Here is a 23,088-nt window from a genome sequence, read left to right as displayed (position 1 = left end):
TTAACTGAAGATTTTACTCAAAAAGCATTTGTTTCAGATACACTAACAGATGGAAAGATTGATTTATAGAGTGATGAACATTTGCTCCAAAAATATCAATTTTAAGAGAGTATCTCTGACACTATTATGTATATAACAGGCTATTATTTGAACTTGGAATTATTTTTAATTATGGAATTTGCATATTTTCTTGTGTTTAAAATTTTTAATAAATTCCATGTTTATTTGGTATTATAATCTTTTCAGCAGTTAATAACACTTTCCATCCAATGTATTTTGGTTAGATAGTGTTGTGCGCGGCACAGTACATTCTATTGAAAATATACTATTTTCTTTGTAATAGAAAGTGTTGTGCGCAGCACAGAACATTTCAGTACAGAATAAACATGGAATTTATTAAAAATATCAATAACAAGAATTTTCCATCTTTCACGGACCGGGAAATAGGGTAAAAATCTAATTTGGCATTAAAATTAGAAAGATTATACTATAGGGAACATGTGTACTAAGTTTCAAGTTGATTTGACTTCAATTTCATCAAAAGCTACGTACCTTGACCAAAATCTTTAACCTGAAACTCCCACTTTCATTTTCTATGTTAAGTGGACTGTGAAATTGGGGTCAAAAGTCTAATTTGGCTTTAAAAATAGAAATATCATATCATAAGCAACAAGTGTACTAAGTTTTAAGTTGATTGGACTTCAGCTTCATCAAAAACTAACTTGACCAAAAACTTTAACCTTAAACTCCCACTTTCATTTTCTATGTTCAGTAGACCGTGAAATTGGGGTCAAAAGTTTAATTTGGCTTTAAAATTAGAAAGATCATATCATAAGCAACAAGTGTACTAAGTTTCAAGTTGATTAGACATCAGCTTCATCAAAAACTACCTTGACCAAAAACTTTAACCTGAAACTTTCATAAGATGTATTACCTTTAGGTATGCAGGTTTCTTTTTAGCATTGTCCCAGTCATTTACAAGTTTTCCCCATATATCCCAGAGATTACCAAATGGCTGACCTGAAAAATAGTCATCAAATTAACAATTTTACAATTTGATATTCAGCTATAGCTTCATCATGTCTATAATACATTCTTATTTCTGCTGTGAAAAACCTTCTTGCCTTATCTTTGTTTCAAGTAGTTAATTTTGTTGTTAGTTATGTGTATGCATCATTGTGGCAAGATGAACAACAGGAATACAAACCCTGTGCCTTTTAATTCACCAATTCAATGTGTGTAATGATTTTGAGTCGTGAATAAATACACTTCTGAGGATTCATTATTATTCATTAGATATCAATTTCCATAGATTTTGTGGGATTAGGTAAACCACAAAATTAAATGTTCAATGAATAGCAAATTTTGAATAGGCTGGTATGCAGATTTCAGCAAAACCATGAAATTAAATATCCACAAACATGTAGGTTTTCCTTAAACCACAAAAATCTATACCCACAAAAATAAATGAATCCTCAGTATTCTAAACCAGATTTTTAGTTTGAAAAAATATAGTTTTAACAGTTGAAATTGAGCTGAAGTCTTGCTTTAGATTGATATTTTTAAATATAAAAATTATTCTAGAGAGTCTTTTAAAAGGGAATGGGTTGAAAAGTGTAAGAGAAGTTGATTACACAAACTTAGTACTAACACTATCCCTCAAGGGTGCTTCAAATTCATTAAGTTTTACCCCTGGAACATTTTTTAGAATTCTTCAAATAAAACTGACATTCAACACACTACAAGGTAATTTACGCTTCATCTAACCTGGCAACGATATGGATATGTGTAGAGAAAATTTACCAATCAGTCTTCAGTATATCTAAATTTGCATCGCATTAAGAAAATTGGATATATCTTTTTGCAATTTCATTATAATAACTTATACACATTGATGAAATAATATCTACATTGCTCTATAAATAGATGTATGATCTACTTTGTTAAAATTTGTAAAACACTACTTATGGCTGATAAATAGGCAAATACTAATGAAACAATAATACTCTACCAGTGCCATCTTCCTCTGAGTGTTGCTGACTGTTGGATGATACTGATGATACAACACTAGAGGCTGAGCCTTGTCGTGAATGTCCTAAAGTTGGCGACGGTGTGGAATTGAACGCAGATTTTTCATCTGACAGTAACCTCCTATAATAAATGAGAAAAGATAATTATAATGAGAAAATACTAAGCTTTGAAATAATTAAACTAATAATTCCTGAAAATTGTCATTTTACTTTGTTTTAAACAAATAACTACTATTCATTGTATGGGAAGCTGTAAACTGGTTTTACAAATGCAAATGTTTCCTGAGGCTCTTAACTTTCTCAATACTTTGTATCCAACAGTGAACCATGTCTATGTTTAATGAAATAAACAATAAAATGATAAATGTTTGTCGTATGTAGAGGTTATATTGGTCCAGGTTTTGTGGTGCTCTTTGCGTTCTTCATGTATGTCTGAACTTTTTAATGTTTCATTTTAGTTTATAAAAAATGTTTTTCTGTTACAAATCATGATGTATTGTTTTATGTATATGTTATGATGCCCATCAAGGGCCCTTGATTGGAATAATAAATATTCTTATTTTTTGTATGTAAGGGCTAACTTCCTGCTTTCAATACATCTATACTGGTTATCAATAAAGGAATGAAATTTGATCAAAATAAATAATATAATGTTTTATTAAAAAACAAGGAAATGGTATAGATGAAAGTTATTAATCAGAAATGTTAGTAACATTCCAGAATTTCTTTTTTCAATATTGTAATAAAGAGACAGGCATTCCATAGATTTGACATTTTGTTATCGTTACTGAGATTAAATCAGATATTAGAGAGAACTGTTATATATAACTGTAATGAGGAAACAAATGCAGCAGTATATCAGATTGAACTTTGAAATTGTAATATTTGTTATTACTACTCAACTCAATGAGGATATAAAAGTTGTAAAATAAAGGACAGATGAAGACATATATAAAGACCATTAACATTGTCACAACTCAACATTATCTGTATAATATTAAAACTCCAATTATACTTAGTGTCTGTCACACACTTTCCATCATAAAACTTTAATGAATGATTTATTAAAATTGCTTGATGTCTCTATGAAAATTATCCTGACTGCACTAATCATTTTTGGGGCCTTTTATAGTTTGCTGTTCAGTGTGAGCTAAGGCTCCATGTTGAACATCATATTTTGACCTATAAAGGAGTTCTTTTCCATATTGTGACTTGAATGGAGAGTAGTCTCATGGGCACAATACCACATCTTCTAATGTCTATGTGCTATAATTTAGATTTATATTTTATAGTATAGTTTTAACTTAATCCTCCCGACAGATAATTATATATAATCACCACTGATTGTTCAGTAAACAACCATAACTAAATATTTTATCATTTTAGAACATTTTACTATGCATCCATTCAATTCATAGATAGAGTGGACATTATTATTATAAACTGACAAAGACAGGAGAGAACTTTGGAAGTAAAAGTTTACCATGCATAATAATACCAAATTTTTAAAACTTCATCTGAACTTGTATATATAGGGAAAAGATTTTCACCTACAGTTTTCATTCATCAGTTATTTATAGAGCAACTTTCATCCTTTAAAGATATTATAAAGCAATGTCCTGAATTAAGATTTTCATGGCCTTGCTCTTAAAACAGAACAAATTTAGTATACATATAAACTGCAGCTGATCTGACAGTCTTTATTTAACCTGAAGGTTTCTTGTTTAGATGAAGCTTTACGTTTCAATACTTTAACTGCATGTGACAACTTATAATCCATTTCATCTAAAATTTATAGCATATAAAAATCAATAGATGTTTATGAGCTGATGTATGTATGTAATTAACTAATTCTTAAATTAAATTTAATCCACAAGAGGAAAAATCCATAACTAGCAGTACCATATATAGTAAATAAGTGTCTTTCAACAATAAATTCTCCTGATGATTTCAAAAATCAATTTCAATCTAAGGACATATTTTGTAAATAGAAAAGACAAAAGTTCTCTCTTCCTTTAATGTCAGGTAAAATAAACCATTAGCAGGTTCAATATAGATATTTGTTTGCATAGTAGTAAAATATTTATATTGAAGACTTATGTTGTATGTTATTGTTTGCCTTTCTTTGTACGTGTTTTTTTCTCCAGGAGTCAGGAGTTGGTGTATTCTGTTTGTGGTGTCTAATATTTTCAGTCATTTCTTTTATCATTCTTATGCATTTTATAGTCCGATGTCAGACATCAAGCCTACTTTGATATATATGTGTGTATTGCTGTGTGTTAGTTTTTACATTGACAAGAGGTATAGCCTATAGGGGGAGGGTTGAGATCTCAAAAACATGTTTAACCCCACCCCATGTTTGTGTCTGTCCCAAGTCAGGAGCCTCTGACCTTTGTTAGTCTTGTATGATTTTTAATTTTAGTTTCTTTTATATATTTTGGAGTTTAATATGACATCTATTGTCATGATAATCACTGAAATCGTACATAATTTTGTTAAGGGGCCAGCTTAAGCACGCCTCCACAGTCGGAAATCAGGTTGAAATAGAACAAAAGAATCGAAGCTCTCTATTAGAGAAGGCGATAAATGTTTACTGTATTGTTTACTATAGTGACAAATTTTTAAAAAGTTAATAGAAACAAACAAAACTGCAATTTTCTTCTCAATTACGAGGTGTTTTATTTCAAAAACACCATTTGCATAAGTTTTCAATTTATCTAGTACATAGTTAAGCAGAACAATTAGATATCAAGTCGACGACATGGGTATCTTTCAAGTTGGATGACAAAAATGCATAACCTCCGATTTTTTCGAAAAAATTACCACGGACGGAAAAGATATCAATCTATTAGTTCAGTAATTTTCGTGTCTGCCCTTCCATTATGTGACTGAAGAAAAAATTCCAAAAAATAGGTAACAATTGTATCGAAAAGAGAAAATCGAGTGCACCTTTTTATGTTAGGGCGTGTTTGAGTTGAGTATTTTGTCTTGATATCGTTCAAAGTAAGAATATTTCATACATCGTCTCGCTTCAGATTCTATCATTTTTATATATTAAAGCTACAGGTTGACTTTATAACACAAAAAAATAACAGTACTAAAAGATGAAATATATGGGTCAAGTGAAATACCTATCTAATGAGTCACAAAAACAGGGAAGGTGTGTTCGAATAGCTATTTTTTTACTGAAAGTACTTGACGACAGTCTTACAAGTTGGATGATGAAAATGCATATCTTCGAAAAATTTTAATTTTTTGTGTGTGATAACTAGGGTTTATAGTCTTCAACCACTAAAAAAATCTAGTCTGCCCTTCCACGAAATATTTAATTAGTTTTTTTTTAAATGTTTATGATTTTTCGAAAATTCCACCTAACAACCGATCAGACAATAGTTTTAAGTTGAATCAATGCAGACAATATCATTAACTGATGCTCATTAGCTAGTTGATACATTTGTCTTTTAAAATATAACTGACATATAAGGATCGTATTGGTGCAATGTGGATAAATTTATCGGTTTCCAAGAGCAAAATTGGTAGCGCGTCATCGCTACAATGGCTTCCATTTTTACAATTGTGAAAATGAACTGGCGTAATGGGGAGATAATTTTGACGAAGTAGGATCCTGACTGTCCGGGTGCAGGATTTTCTTGATGTCTATTTTATGCTCTTTGGTCGGGTTGTTCTCTTTTACACATTCCCCATTTCCATTCTCAATTTTATTATCATCTTTTTAAGAAGTGACGAACAACACAAAGCTACAGCTGACAGGTATTTTACCTATTTGCTTCCTCTAGCTTGGCTAAAAGTTCTAACTCCTCTGCTTGCAGAGAGGATACCTCCTCTGTTTTCTGTTTGTCATCTGAGGACATTGGCCTCCTAAAAACTTCTTACTTCATCACCCTCTGAAATGAAAACACATAAATCTATCTTGTATTCATATAAGCAGAATTATGGCCTCAAGAGTTATTTTTTCTTGTGTTGAATAAATTTACTTTTTAACATATTCATATATTGTCACAACAAACAGATTAATGAATGGTCAAAATGGACAATGACATTTCTACTGTTCTGATATTTATAACTTTACAAAACCCAGTAACCTAACAATAAACTGGTTGTACCTTGGTATTTCAGTAAAATACTACATAAATATATAAATCTGTGGATTTATAGGTAGTTTATCTTCCCTACATTGTAGGTCATGTCAATGACAGTGGAGACAAGAAAACCAACACATTTAATTTACATAAAGAAATAAATAATCCTTTTATTCTTGTTTCCAGTCACAAATGTTTATTACAGATACAAATCAGACATACTTTCACTCTCTTTCCTGTGTTTATATGAACATTTAAGGAAAGAAATCATTAGGGTTTGGTTTTTTTTAAATTGTCATCATATCTTCTATAACTGACAGGAAAATGCACACTTACCCCAATTGTTATTCAAAGTGACATGCTCAAGCATACCCAATAAACAACTCCTCACTGACAAACTTCTAACAAATATGAAGCCATTTTTCCAGTAGGTTCATTCAACATATTAAATATAGAAATACAGGAAAAAGATGTCTTACAGATAAGAAGAGTTCTCACACATTTCAAGTCTCCACTCTCAAGCAGCTCACCAAATAATGAAAGATGAAGTTGTAAGTGTAGACTTGTACTTGAGAAAAGTGTGACAGAAATATTTGTTTGACAAACAGTAGAAGTAAAATGTACAAGTTGAATGCAATATAGTCCCCTTTTCTTAATTTATGCCAATATTGAAACACTGATCACTGGTAAGATGCCCCCCCCCCCCCCCCCCCCCCTTGCCCCTGTGACTGATAGTCAATCAGCAAAAGTGCAGATCCAATGAGAATGAAGAAAATACTTCATTATATCATATGGATGCATATCACACATGTATGTTATGTAAATTTTAAATTTTAAAATTAAAGGTGTAATAGAAATAGTATAAACCAGTTCTATATATGATTACATGAAATATATAAGACGAAATAGCTTTTATTGCCAATGCTTCATCAAATGTTAAATTTAATGTACTAAATAATATTAAAATTATCAAATACAAATATTATACATAGATAACCTTTAAAATTTCCTTTGATATATCTATATTATACAAGTATATAATTTGATTTGTTTCGACTCACAGATTTATATTTATGTGAAATATCACCAAATGAAATTATTTTATATATCATATTTTAAGACAGATGAAAAAGAATCCAGTCATTTTTTTTAATAATTAATATAACCTTAACTAGCTAATAAATTAAGCTTAACTTAATTCTCAATAAATCAACCTTAACCATGTTATTTAAATAAATTACTTTTACATATATAACAGGTTTCTTACAGGTCATATCATATGATAAGATACAGCATAAAACATTCAAATGACTATCTGTATAAAAATTGATATCAATATATAAGGTTGTCCAAACAGTGACAAATATCTTTAAGGTTACAATAAGCCATTAGATCTTATCAATGCAGCCATTTTATGAAGATAACATGGTATTCAGAATTAATAGTTTGGCTAATCCTAATTGGTCATTATGTGCGATATTTTTGAGTACTCGATACTTTGTCCACTCTGCATTATACCAAAGACAAAACTATGTATTTCCCATAGCCCTAAAGGGCATGTGAAGTATTTTCTAAGCTGTGACCATATATGTATTTTTAAGCACAGAATTGATAGGCAACGAAGATAAGTACAAATTGCATTAAGAAACGCCAAGGGAACCTTTTTTGGTCTAAAAAAACAGTCTGAATAATTTTTCTTTAATTCTAACAAGCTTTTATTCTAGAAATCAACTTTCTAAAGTCTGTATCTTGATAAAGGCTACTATTGTTACCTATGGGAAAATCCATTGGTGTTTGCAATCTAAAATGCCTGTCCCAAGTTCACAGTGTAGATACTATTCTGTACGCTATCCGGAAGTCGCGATTTTCGAAGCGAGAACTTTTTGGATCACATTTTAAATTTGTTGGATATACTTTATTAAACGGTAAGATGTTCATCTGTACATTGCTTAATGATTAATTCAGCTGACATCGATATTCACAAATGGTTTATAATTAAATTTAGCACATTCATTATTCGTATCTTTGCCTTAATCAAGAGATTTTCAAGTGCATCACTAAGGAAAATCAGTCGGTGAACCTAAAACAATCGTTTTGCACCCTTACTGTGCAAATTAACGTAAAAACCAGACTTAATTAACTACATAAGGTATATTTTAAGTGGTGGTAAAAGTTTCAGCCAGATCTTTGAAGCCAGAAATAAGAAAATTACACTTGTTTGAATTTCTCACTGTACGATCAGTCTCGCTTGTATATTTTGAAACTGTATCATGATCAGTCTTTATTTCACTGTATTCGAGTGGTGATTTCAAGTTATTTACGATATATTAGAAGATGGCATTTTTCTAAATAACACAAATGTATTTCAATAAATTCACATCCTGAAAACTTATCAAACATGTTTTAGCTTGATAGGGTGTACTCGCTTACTACATTAAGTATAAGGATGTTTGAATGTTGCTAAAATAAGAGGAAGGTTTGTTGTTTATATAAGTTTCAGAAATGTCCTCCGTTATACTTAAAATTGTACAAACACACAGATTTAATTGGTATATAAAAATGCATGTATTTACAAACATTCAAGGCCGTACTGTAGCCTATAATTGATCACAGTTCCTTCACTTTGTTTTGGATGAAGATCTGTCTTTTTCACACTCAATTGTACACCACCTTGTAAAGCGGTGGTTTATAGTGATAATAAAGTCCGTATTTCCGTTCGTCCGTTGGACCGGTACAACATGTTAAGCCGGTTTTGTAAGCACATCTCCTCATAAACCACAGTTGACTTAATATACATTGGGGTTTCCCAACATTTTTAAATGGAGAGGGGGTCCAATCCAGGAGAAAAGAGGATTCCAAATATATGTTCCCATACAAATGCATTGATAGTTAAAAGAGGGTTTCAAACCGCCGGATCCCATTTTTCTTGAATCTGTCACTGGTATAACTATTAATTATTTTTTCTCGGATTCCGTATCATAAATGATAATATAAAAAAGAAGATGCGGTATGATTGTAATGAGACAACCGTCCACAAGAGACCAAAATGACACAGACATTAACAAATATAGGTCACCGTACGGCCTTCAACAATGAGCAAAGCCAATATCTCAAAGTCAGCTATAAAAGGCCCCGAAATGACAATGTATAACAATTCAAACGAGAAAATTAACGGCCTTATTTATATAAAAAAAGGAATGTATTTCGAATTTTATTAAAAATCTTTTATGGGGTTTCCTTATATAAGATACGGACATTGCATTATATGGGGCACCCATCAGGTATTTCCAACCGGGAACTCCAAAACGTTAAAAATTTTCTAAAATTGCTCCATTTTTAATCAATGAATGTATTATGGACCTTCTATTTCGAATTTTTGGTAAAAATATTTTTGATGTTTCTATATCTAAAATACGGACTTTGTCATAGCCTTATATTGGGCGTACCTTTTTTTTATATCCACAACTTCCTTCAGACACTAGTCATAACTTAATGAATCTTTTTCAGATTTCTAATCATTTAATTCAATTGTGAACCTCTTATTTTGATTTTTCGAAAATTAAGCAGTTTTCTATTTCCATGATAAGGACTTTTCCACTACCTTATTGGGTGGTACCCATTTACTATACGCAACTTTCAAAAACTTACCATATATTAATAAAACTTCCTCATATTCTTTATTAAATGATGCCTCTGTGCACCTATAATTTAGGTTTTTTTGGTGGTTTGTTTTTTCCAAAACATGGACTATAGAAGTGGCGGGGTATTATTTCGTTAATTCTTTCCTCAATACCTAAAGTTTTTAAACAAAGCTTTCTCAATCTATTTATTGTAACTTTAAAAGAGACAAGCTTGATGTATGTTATCACCAATTGGTCAACGGTAGACGGTGTAAATAGTCTTTAAAAATGTAATAGCTAAACAGATAACTGCAACGACACACTAATACAAAGTCAACAAGCGAATCATGTATTGCTTTTTATGCATGTGATTTTAAATAAGACTGACGGAACAAAAATATAATTATTTTCCCGTCTACAAAAATCATCAGAAATATATTTGTATTGTCTAAAGAAAGAAATTACACGTTACAGTTCCATGGACAGTTCATAATATCACATAGACACGTACATGTATATACCTTCAAATTGCCGTTGTTTTTTTTCTTCAAAATCACGACTGGTCGTACAGACAAAAAATCTGAAATCGCTTCTAGAATACAGTCAGTTTTAGACTGATCGTACAGTAATCTATTTTGGGATCCTCAAGGAAAACATATTTTTTATTTGAAATACGAACATTCTACTTAAATACGGTAAGCATATTGAAACAGTATATATTTAACTGTAAACTGATGCAAATATTTGCAATAAAAGATTATTTGCTTTGTATTGCGAGAGCAAAATTGTCTATCGATTTCACTTTTGTCTATGAAGTTGGTGTGATGCACACGTATATTTTATATTCTAATGCACGTTTTTGTTACAGTTACTCATATTTATGATGATATACATACATTGGAGATGTGCAAAGCACTTTATAGATATAGGAGTAAACAAATGATGAGAAAAAGCACCGAAACAAAACCGTTTTGTTAGCCAGTTGGAAATCCTCGCTTCGAAAATCGAGACTTCCGGATAGCGTACAGAATAGTATCTACACTGTGAGTTAGTTGCCTGTTATTCATTGGTTGTTGTTGGTTAAGTCTGTCATATTTGTTTTTCTTGGACGGTATTGTTATAACTAATAAATTAGGCTGTTAGTTTTGTTTCACATTTTTCCTGTCTATACTTTATGGGGTTTTCTCATTGTTGAAGGACACACATGACCTATAATTGCGTATATATATGTCATTTGTTCCCTATTCGATAGTGATTTCATCTCCTTATTTTTATTTGGAACCTAGTTCTTTAGAACAGCACACAATTGCTATCATAAATATGTATATACACAAAGAACACTTTATAATTAATAATGTTACCTTAAAAATACACTGCAAAATCATGTAAATTTAAGCCAACTTTGTTTAAATTACCAATACCATTAATGTTTTTTTATAATCACTGTCAGTTTTCAAAACTCAAACTTTCTAAGAATATAGAAATTAATCATACATGCCCTTATTGACCTAAAAGTTTAAATACTAATCAACCATCTTGCTGTAGACTTTGATTATCCTATGTTACATCTTTATATATAAGATATATGTCTTAACATGATTCAGTTCACAAAATACCAATAAATGACAAAATATTAATCAGATTTTATTTATTTTCTAAGCCTAAAGCAGGTAAATGTTGTGATATTTTGTTTTATTAACCAGGTAATCTCTACCATGTTAAAATAGCTTCTGGTGTGACCTTTGAAAGTGAGATTTATCTAATGATGAAGGATTACCATCCTCCGTTTAGAGGTGTATGCTGATACATATCATACATATCACATACATTAAAACAAGTGAATAACAAACACAGACAGACATTCTAAGATTATAAACATCTTCCCTTTATATCCATTTAAAGTTCTGTGATATACATTGAAAACAAAAAGTTACTTAAAAACATTACAGGAATGCCTTTGATCTTTTATTAGGAGAAACAAATAAAAATACATTAGCATGCATGTAAATCTCATTAAATATTCTATTTTGGTTTTGTTTTTTTAATGTATATTTATCCTGTACATATGAGGCTGTGAATTTACATGTTTGAATTGTAATTACACATAATTTGGTAGTCCTAATGGTCCTTTTTTTCTACAAGTAGAAAGCTATGATGAAAACTATTGATAAAACAAACCTCACCAGTCTACACTAATTTAGTTCTCTCTGCAAATTCTCATGTCAATTCTGATATCCAAATGATGTATTCTAATATATGTATTTAATCTGTCAACATTTCACTTTAAAAGGATCCAATTAATCTCTCAAAGATAATCTGCTACTTTCTGCAAAACAAAATGTCAATGAAGAAATAAAATGTCTATATATATAGTCAAGATAAATAATTAATTGAGGATTAGTTTGGAATTTGATGCCTATCATTTTTTACATTGACATGAATACAATTGTCTCCATGACAATTTCAAACCTGTATTAATAGTCCACATGTTCTAAGTATACATCAGATTATACAGTATAATTTATTATGGATTATCTTTGTTGAGGATTTGATATAAAGCATCTAGCATATTCATGCTGCTTATATGAAATAAGGGAAATCTAATTCAAATGTATATTCTAATTTCTGCTTTTATACAAATCCTTTGCTGCCAATTGTGAAGTCTAAGATGTTGAACAAGGAAGTTCCACCTTTCCGAACTATCAGAACCAACAAAAAGAGTGACCAACAAAAGGGAAACAGAATTTTGTTGTATTTGACAGCCTTTTCCAAAAAGGAAAAGTTGAAATGATCATGTCAGACTAAATCTGTTTTGATAGAATACAAGCCTGTAAGTAGCATCTGTCAGTGTGTCCAGAGTTTTACACATTTAGATAGTAGATAAGTAATTTAAAAATTGTCAATAATTATGTTACTTAACAGACTTATTCTTCACATTTTATATATTAAATGTTTTATGCTAGTATAATTATTGTTGGAGTTGCTTCTACTTTTAACTGTTACTGGTATTAATTTGTTATTTAAATACAATCATTATGTTAGTTAACAAATGATTAAGTCATTCATATAATATCTATTTTCCCTTATAACCAGAAGGGTAAGCTGTGACTTTCTAAAGTAACAAGATTCATCGTGAGAAATGTGTAACACCTACCACACAAATTTATTCATGCACAAAATACATGTAATTTTATAAGCTGACTCATCTTTTCAAATAGATTACAAAATGTCTCTACGTGTAATAGCCAATAATGCAATATAAATTACTTTAATTTATCCTAAAAATAATTCAAGTTCACTGCATGACCTAAAGTTTTTATTGCATGACAAGTACAGGGGGAAAACATTTTGTATCTTAAAAATATATATAAATATTGACAAAGATTTCATAGTGCTTAGCTATCATGATTATACTGAGTGATTATATCATATCTTGATATCAAGACACTAATTATGTCAATATGTGCAATAATAGAAGTAGAATTTTTATATCAGTTTATTTTAACAGCAATCCATTTTATGTATCTATGCTTTTTCACAGTTTTTGCAGTATAACTCATACAGATCAGTTTTGTGGATTTAGTTTTTTTTTGTCCACTACAAAATATTAGATTCCCATAAGGATTCTACAAAACATTTCCTCCATGTTTACAAAACTGTAGATCTTGCTGTGCTGATCACTTTCGCTGTTTAAGTTTTTCTTATCTACTACATGTATTGGTTAGAATGAAAACGGTAAAATGGTTAAAATCAGCATTTAGGGGGGGGGGGGGGGGGGGGGGGGCAAGCACTTCTGTATGGTTGACAGACAATTTCAAACATGTTGAAAATTTGTTTGGATCATTTGTTATTCAAAGTTTCACTTTACCTATTATAGTTTTCATGATAATTAGCAAAATGAAACAATTGGTAGAAATCTATATTCAGGGGCAAGAACTCCAATAAAGAGTTTACCAACTATTTTGGATATTTGACATATAAATTTGTAGATTTCGTCTTTCTGATCTAACCTCTATGTTCTATTTTTAGTCATGGTGGTGGCCATTTAAGTTGGCAGGTAGAATCAAGGGGCACAATTTTTAAGCTAGATATCCGAAGGATGATTCTGGTCTTAGTTTTATGATAAGACCGGCAACTGGCAAGCATCCTCAATTTATAACCAAAACTTATTGTTACCCAGTGACTTCATGTTGATGATCTCAGTATATAATATGACTCTATGTAGTAGTCTTAGTATAGACTGCAAAAAAAAATCAAACTTGATCTGAAACTGGTCATGATAAAACTGTAAACCAAACATCAAATTAATGTCTTAATTCCAGCTCGAAAAAAAGTTTGAAAAACTGATTTGCCAGACTGACAAACAGACCGACAGATGGAGTGAAAACCTATAGTCCCTTTCAAATTCACAGGTAGGGGACTTATAAAATTGAGAATGGAAAAGGGAATATGTCAAGGAGACAGCAACCCGACCAAAGAGCAGACATAATAGCCAAAAGGCACCACTGTCTCTTTAACACAGCGAGAAGATCCTGCACTCAAAGTGGTCCTCAGCTGGCCCCTAAATAATATTGTGTAACCAGAATAGAGACTGAGAGAGAGAAAAAGAGAGTAAAACAGATATAGGAAGTACAAAATGAAAAGAAAAAAGAAAGTGAAAAAAAACAGTAGTTGAAACCTACCCCTGAATACTATCTTCTATGTACATTCTTAATCAATTTGCACTTGTTTGTTTCAATTATGACATGCAGATTGTTGTGATTATATCAATAAACTTCAATTTATACAAGATAATGTTTCAATTAGCAGCTAAAGGCTAAGATGTCTGCACCATATAGTATGACTTGATGCATATTTCCTATTTGAGTGCAAACAACATATCTAGACATCTTGATGTTAAATAATATGCCGTTAACATATATGTTTAATGTCACACTTTTGCAATCAAGAATACTTAAAGAAATCAGTACCGTTGTTCAATTGCAGTGTATTCCACTTATACTCTTTGTTAGAAAAACATTATAATTGGCTTAACAGATATGTTACTGTGTGTGGTCATCAATACAATTTATATTTAAATACTATTTTGTGCATTTACTTATGCTTTATTAGGCTGATTGCATATAAATGTATTTAATTGATCATATTGTTGATACATATATATACATTGTAATAGTCAACTGTAGATGAAGGAAATAACATTTGCAAAACAAATTATAAAACCTCAGTAAGCATGCTCACCTCTAACTTTTAGTGACCTAATGACATAGATTCTATGTTTATTTTAGAAAAGTATGATTCCATTCTGCAGTGATTTTAGACAAAAACCTTTGCCTTACACTGCATCAAATAGCTTCTTAATCAATAAGGATCTTCCCCTTATTATATGTTACACTAATTTAAGAAAAGTTTTCTATGAGAATGTAGAATTTGATTTAAAAGTAGGCAGAAACCACTTTTCTGTACAAATTTGAGTCTATTTTTCAGTAATCATGAATTGGATTTTTTATCTATTGATCTTTCACAGTGGCAGATCCAGCCATTTTAAAAAGGGGGGGTTCCCAACCCAGAGTAAAGGGGGGGTTCCAACTATATGCTCCCATTCAAATGCATTGATCCGCCACTGTTTCAATATTGGGACAGGCACATACAGAAAGTGGCCAGGTTAAACTAGTTTACCGAAACAAAACCCTTCATCTAACCTTGGACAATGGCGTAATATGTACAGTACAACATAAGAACAAACTATAAAAGTCAGTGGAAAAGGGCTCAACTCTGTCTTCCAATAAATGTGTGCTAAGACTGTTGTTTGATATGTTAAGGTGAAATATGTAAACTCTTCAATTTCAGTTTTTATGAATGAAGTGCCTCAGTTGACCAGGGGTCATGTGGGGAAAATATGTCATATGACATTGGGACGTTAGGATATATACATTGTGGAGTCAAACGTTTCTGGGAAAATAAATTAAATTTAAAGATAATGTATTTGAAATACTGTCAACTTACATTGACTTAGGTCAGATGTACTGATTAAATATAAAGTAATCATGGTTAGTATTTCCTGTACTTTCTGGTTTTTTAACTAGAAGGTAGATCAAATAAAAAGGACAATGCAAAAATCTCATACCATTAGAACCTTAATATCAAAACATAACTATCCACTTCCTATTTACACTCATGTATATGTAGTAACATTATCATATAACTTAATCGAAGGGATTTTGTTTATTTATAGTTTATCTGTAGGTGTCCTAATAAATAGATACCAGGATGCCTCATTAAAATATTATATAAGAACCAAGTGTAAAAAATGTCAAGTTTAAAATATATCTGTATAAAGGCATAACACTGAATTATATACAGCTGATTATATACATGGTTTCTAATAGGTGATCATTCAGTAAACACTATTATTAAAATCTTTTTCAAAATTTAAACTAGTTCACAACATGCACAGTAGAAGGAGGATATTTTTGTAGAATTCATTTTTACCATATGGTATGATATATAGACCCATGATAAAAATATGAAAATATCTCATCATCCAACTTTGATCTTAAAAAAAGAACATGAAAGTGAAAATAAAACCTTGCAAACAGGTTTGGTCCATTAAATTGCAATATTTAAACTCTAAAAAATAAACAATTGATAGTACAGGTATCTTTTCATAACAAAAGGCCCCTAGATGCTTGATTCACTCACTAGCCTTTTACCTTTTAAAGTTCATGAAAAAATAAGTTTGGACAATTTTCAATTTAATTGCTTTTTTATTAATTGGGCAAGGTTTGTAATATAGGTTGCAATTCCAGTTTTCCCTACCTGTCAATGAAATCCATCAATACAAAATAGGAAAGTAAAATCCTAATATGTATATTATTTTCAATGTGAATAACAAAATTGTACATCTATCAAATACAATGCTGTTGTAAATATGTTATGAATACTGATTCAAATATTTGTTGCCATATCTTACAAGATTTTATACATTTATTGCATGTACTTTTTATAAGGTACAAAAAATATCACAAAAACATGGTATTATTAATATCTATTAAGACAAATACATCTTGAACTGAAGGTAAACAACTTTAATATGTACTCCTACAAAAGATAACTTGTCAAAGTCAGGTTTTTTAGTTTTTTTTGTAATTCTATATGATGTATGTGTTATTGTACTTCATGTGGTTTTCAAGTACCAGTACTTTAGTTTACATGTCCAAATACTTCCTTTCATCAAAGAATTAAACTAAAAAAATGCACCATGTTTTATAATTTTACATTGTATCATCAAAATACCACAGATCTATCATAAAATAACATTGTTTATGAAATTTTTATAACCTTACTTGCAAAAAATATGACAATACCAAGTCAACCAAAAACCTCAAGACCAAGAAAAATACAATTCAATGTCCAAAATGGAGAACACAAAAAGTCAGAGCAAAACACCAAAGCGAATTCAGATGTTCCTATTCACGCTTTAAGCAAACAAAAAATGGCAGATCCTGCTCCAACTGTAGTATTCATTGTGTTGCTGGTAATTATTATTAAGGCATGAATGTGGTTGTTGCAGTACTAGTTTTATAATAAAACTATACTTTTTAGGAGTAATAAGAATGAAATCAAATTAGTTTCTCCTTGTCAAAACGGTAATTTAAATATTTCTAATTAGTAAACTAAACAAAAACAAGTACATGTATCAATCGAAACTTACCTGCATGGGCCTAATTCTCATGTCAATATCACACAAAAAACAATACACATCCAGGAAATTGTAATTAAAGAAGGAAATAATAGACCTTATTTTATTGGCTATGACATAAGTATGTAAATATTGGGATATCAGAGGGATGACTTTTGCCCTAGAGACTACAAGTACATGTAAATGTAATACACAGGTGATTTGTCAATGTCCTTGACATCAATCCTGATTACATGTATATCATTAAGATAATTATTAAAGATATCCATACTTGTTTCTAAACTGTCTTCTCATCTTCTACACGTAAATTGGGTAGAAATGGGTGATGCTCATGATCAGTAGCTATATCGTACAGACTTAAGACTAAACAGGCTAGCAGCAATATTTATAGTGACATTTCTTAAATAAATAAATAATGATGTGTTTGTGATAAGGTTTCATATGCAACTACAGGCAGGCCCGTAGCCAGGAATTTCCAAGTGGGGGTTCGTTGGACTCATGAACTCGACTTTAACAGTCACAATTTGAACAAAACGTTGACTTTAACAGTGCTTATTTGATTTCAAGGGGGGGGGTTCGTCCGAACCCCCAGAACCCCCCCTGGCTACGGGTATGTACAGGTTACTGTACTTGGTGCTGTACAGCATTCAACAATGAGCAAAACCTATTTTGCTTAGCAAGATTTTAAACGCTCTGTCATAACTAATGTTAAACAATCAAAACAAGAAATCTAAAGGTCTGATTTAGGTACAAAACTTAAACCAGAAGAAAAAAATATAATATACATGTACAGCAACAAACTGCAAACACTGCATTACAGGCTCCAGACATGGGACAATCTCATACCAAATTTGGCAGGGTTAAACATGTTCCCTAGTACCCAATCCTCCCCCTTACCAAGGAAAGTGATGTAACAGCAAAACATAAGAACAAATCATAAATCCAAATGAAAAAGACTTGATTTATCAAATTGCCACAAAGTACACAAAAAAAGAGTATATTATTACCTTAAGAAAGTCTTTCCTTAAATAAAAGAGTGACTGAACGAGAGGGATGCAAATCTAAACAAAAATGTATGCAGGAAAGACAACTCATGTATTCCCGTCATGTCCTACTTACCACAGATACTACCACATGTACTTAATTACCATTAATTATTACTTTGTACCTATTTATCAATGACTTTATACTACTACTATAATATGTGTTTATTTTGTTTTTGACATTTATTTATATATTTTTACACATATTATTAGAATGGAAGTAATTTCTGTCAATATACTTGACACCTTTATGTGACTGGATTGTGTATGTGATCATGTTTCTTATGTTAGTTCTGCACCATAATTCTGATTTCAGGGAAAGGCTTATACACTTTGCAGAGGAATTATTTAATTTATTAATATATATATGTTTCTTAATCAATTAAATAATCATTACACATTTAATTTTTTTTTAATTTAGAAAAAAACAGGTGCTCTTAAAACAAAAATTGATCCTAGTGGTATTTACTTGAATGTTCATGACTAATAGTAATAAAGAGTTAATTTTCTCTAAAAATCTGTTGTGAATTGATTGCAAGACTATAATTGTTGTATTGCTTATCCAATTGTTACCAGTAATTTCATGAATTAAGTGTGCATGAAATATCAACTAAGTAATTTTCTTAAAGTGTTTGCCTGTATGGACAATATCTGTGTGCATGTGCTAAATATTTCCAACTCACAGATATATATGTCAAAACTTTAAGCATTCAGTTTTGTAATTTATCAAAAGAAAGTCAAGGAAGAAGACTTGATAAGGCCACGTTAGTTATGCTCTTTGAATTAGAAAATCACCAAGTATTATACATGTACATTTTGTATATATACATCTATCGAATAATAAGCTTTAGATGTTCAAAAGATATAAATTTGTCAAATACATGTAATGATATGCTTTATTAAGAGACTTAGCATATCTGCATACAATCGAATCCCTTTTATAATCTGGTGTATTTTATGATTCTATTGTTTTGAACTTTATCCAGATGCTTGATGTCTTGAGTTGGGAAAGAAGCTGTAACAATTAACATGCGTAGTGGTGCTGTTAATTTTGCAACTAAAAAGAGACCATAGCATATATAATGGATAAAACAAGATATGTCCTACTGGCCCGAGAACACAGTTATTTCGAATTGGTAGTGCATTTCTTTTAGACAATAAATTCAAATAAAAAAAATCGCACCTGCTCTATCTCAAAAAGATTTTTTACAGTTTATAATAGTGTACTGCTAGTGGGACACATAATATTAAAGTTATAGAAACTTCTACCAGCTCTAACTCAAAATATTGAGAATTCTGTGTTAAGGGGGTCTAAAATTCAGTTTGACAGCTTCAGAAGTAATAAAATTTGACCTTTTTGAACTGGACCAAATCACTTCTTAACATTAAGATTCAGCACCCAAATTTTTTTAACATGTAATTTCATCCCCTTACTTAATATTTCATGCATTAAATATCAAGAAATATATTGGAAAGTGTATCAAATTAAAAATCAAAGTTATACACTGTTCACACTAGGGAGTCACAACGGAAACCAAAGGACGATAACTGTGTCCTGGGACCTACTGGCACAAATGAATGTAAAATCAGAAATATACCGACTAATTTCAAATTTGTGAATTTTTCCATATATTATTGAATGTCATAATGCCTTTGTTATTTCTTGACAATGATACTAAAGAGGGGATTGTTCAACATGCTCAATGACTTCATTTATGGCAATTGATCATGACTTCAGCTTATATCACTGCAAAGAGGTTCTATGTAAGCTTGCACCATCATCAACTTTTAAAGTGTTCGATAATATACCAAGAGTTTAATGAAATGTCCTTACAAAACATACTTACAGTCATGACAGTTTTATGTATTCTTTGAGATTAACATATTGAAATTAGCCTGAATTAATTATGTAATTGATGAACAGTGTAGCAGTGGGGCCTAAATTAAAATATTGTTTGTTTGCCCTTTTCCGACCCTATGTTTTGAAACAGGGTAGGTAGGTAGGTAAAATATTTTATTTTTTTCCCAAAAAAAATAACTAGGCTCGGTATATTTTTTTTCATGGGTAGGCAGGTAGGTATAATATTTTATTTTATAGATACAAAATGAGGGAGGGTAGGAGGGGGTCCTGATCCCGAAATCCCGGGCTTAAAAACACGACATCCCGAAATCCCGTGCTTAAAAACACCCGATCCCGGAGTCCCAATAAAGGTCCTATCCCCCCTCCAAAATCTGCATAATGTCATTTTTGCTTTTGCTAATAAGTTTCTGGGACTACGTTTTGAAAAAAAATATCATGTAGAATGTGAAGTTAATTCATATGCACTACTATTTTGTTTTCAAATATCAAAATATAGAGCTGTGCCGCATATTTTCAACATTTATATATGCCTGGAACTTTGAAGAGTTTTAACTTGCACTAATATTCTGTACTACGTACCTTGTACGCTTACCTCTATCTAAAGGTTTTCTGTAAGAGATAACTTTGTCCTGGTAAAATATGTCCGGGCAGACATACATTACTAGTAGAAAAGGTCCCTAGTGTTTAAATTTCCGAGTGTGCCTATGTTTCCAATAAAAATGCTACAAGACTTAAACTCAATTGTCACGTATTTTACATCGCATTTATAAATGATCTGTATGGAAAACTTGGGCGATTTTACTGCCAAATATTCTCCACTTTACAGGCTTTTGTCATGTCAGATATAAATAATATAGCAATGCTGGTCGAAGGCATTGTTAACATAATCATCCTTATCTACGGATCACAAAAGGCCATCCCTACATAGAATACAACGTCCGTTTACTCAAAATAGTTTGTACACACGTTGATAATTTTGTATTAAACAAACTTTTTTGTAAATGAACCCTGCTCTTCAAGTATAAAGATACAGAGTTAAAGTACGTCATATCATGATTTCAAACTCTAACTGCAAGTGTGCATGTAAAACGCTCACGTGATACCAAACGGACTAGACCTTATACGATAAAGATAAAACCCGAGGATTGCGGTAAAAAAGTTTTGAGCGGGAAATACAAATATAAGATTTTTTGTAGGAACGAAAAAATAAAATAAAATAAAATCTTGCTGGTAGATACAAATAAAAGATTTTCAGGCGGAACGAATTTATAGGGTCGGTCGGTAAAGGGCAAACAAACAATATTTTAATTTAAGCCTGGTACAAGTTTGCTTAAAGCTTTTAGTAGTACAAGACTACAAGCTGAAATTGGTAATCATGAATGGTACAGGATATGTATCTTACACCAAAAAATTATGACGTCTTGAAAGGCTGAATAATTTTTAGGCAGTGAAGTATTCTACTAAGCGTATACGTAACAGCAAAAAATTAAAACAGTCTTTAAAGATGTCATAAATTATAAGGGGATGAAGTCCCCTATTACAGTAGAAAAATAATAAATAAAAAATTTAATTTCCCGCAAAAAAAATCTTCTTCTAATGAACTCAAAATACAAAATGTAGTTCACATTTTTTTTTAGATTTTTAATTTTCCTGCATCTGCGGAGAAATCTACTTACATCTTCAAGTTCGTTTTTCATGAGACTATGAGATAGCGTTTTTTTCGTTTACATTGAATATAACGTCATACATTTGTAACTTAAATAACGTCACAACTATTAAAAATCCCTAACAACAGAACCAAAATAGGAAACGTTATGGTATTATCTGTGAAAGGTTATGGTATTTCCGTTTCTCTTTTAACAGATTTTGAAGTTAAATTATGTGTGAAATAAAAAAAATTAAAAAATCATTTAGACTTTGTCCCCTTTCACAGATAATGCCTGCCTCATAATCATATTATAATTATTAAGACTTAAGTTATCTGTACAGTCTCTCAGACTCAGAATTCAATACAAAAGTTATATCTTTAAAGTTCTAAGCATGGCTTAGTTTGTTTTCTTTTTATAGACCCTCGTCCCTCCTCTAATTGGAGGCTGTTCCTGAGTGCCATATGCAATTTTGATACACATGTATGCCAGTGCCAGTGTTGATCAAGTGTTTTTTTGGAGGAGGAACGCCCTACAGGCGACTTTTCGTATTTAACTGGCATAAAAAGTTCAAAATAAATATATGTCACAAAACATAAAATTCTTAAATAACAAATATTACCTACACCAGTAGTTTCCTTCAAAAGTGAATCAATTCATCAAAATGTGTCAAAATTCTTTCCTGGTGATTTGTTTTGCTTCGAGAATTTTTAGTCTCTTGAGGTTTCTCATTCTGAGGGATAAACCAAGAAAATATCGAAAATATTTTAAAATCATTCAAACGTTTGTAAATTATATCTAAATTTAGAACCAGCTTCGATCAACATAATTCCGAAAGTATATCCAATGTATAAAAAAATATACAAGAAACCTGGGGACGAATGCATTTATTTATCTTTTAGTTCAAGAAGATACATATAATACCTCATAATTGGAGATCCTTATTTTCTAATGTTATTTCTAAATTTCACTATTCTTTATTTTGTTTGTCCATTATTCTCTATTCTATATATTTTACTGCGGCACCCTCCGAGGGCACCCTACCAGTTATTCTCCATACATTATTTTTGGCCTATTTTTCACTAT

The 23,088-nt window shown here is 30.9% G+C and overlaps 1 protein-coding gene across 19 annotated transcripts in view; it reads right to left on the bottom strand.

Annotated features, from left to right (window-relative positions):
* Positions 1-22,764, bottom strand: part of LOC139512971 (ecotropic viral integration site 5 ortholog-like) — a 59,194-nt gene extending 36,430 nt beyond the window's left edge. For 3 of the 19 annotated variants that reach the window (XM_071300996.1, XM_071300978.1, XM_071300991.1), the window contains exons 1-5: positions 22,629-22,730; positions 11,934-12,076; positions 5,811-5,935; positions 2,012-2,151; positions 935-1,020 (exon numbers count right to left, since the gene is read on the bottom strand). In XM_071300996.1, the coding sequence (XP_071157097.1) occupies positions 935-1,020; positions 2,012-2,151; positions 5,811-5,902 (318 nt within the window). In that variant the 5' untranslated portion in view covers positions 5,903-5,935; positions 11,934-12,076; positions 22,629-22,730. Of the gene's footprint in view, positions 1-934; positions 1,021-2,011; positions 2,152-3,739; positions 3,816-5,810; positions 5,936-11,928; positions 12,077-15,877; positions 15,950-17,464; positions 17,561-22,624 lie in introns of those variants that run through there. The other 16 variants (XM_071300998.1, XM_071300981.1, XM_071300995.1 and 13 more) reach the window with 14 other exon arrangements.
* Between the last annotated feature and the right edge of the window lie 324 nt (positions 22,765-23,088).

This window comes from Mytilus edulis, chromosome 2, assembly GCF_963676685.1.
Source record: "Mytilus edulis chromosome 2, xbMytEdul2.2, whole genome shotgun sequence".
Classification (NCBI taxonomy): Eukaryota; Metazoa; Mollusca; class Bivalvia; order Mytilida; family Mytilidae; genus Mytilus; species Mytilus edulis.
This window is presented reverse-complemented; position numbering and strand designations above follow the sequence as displayed.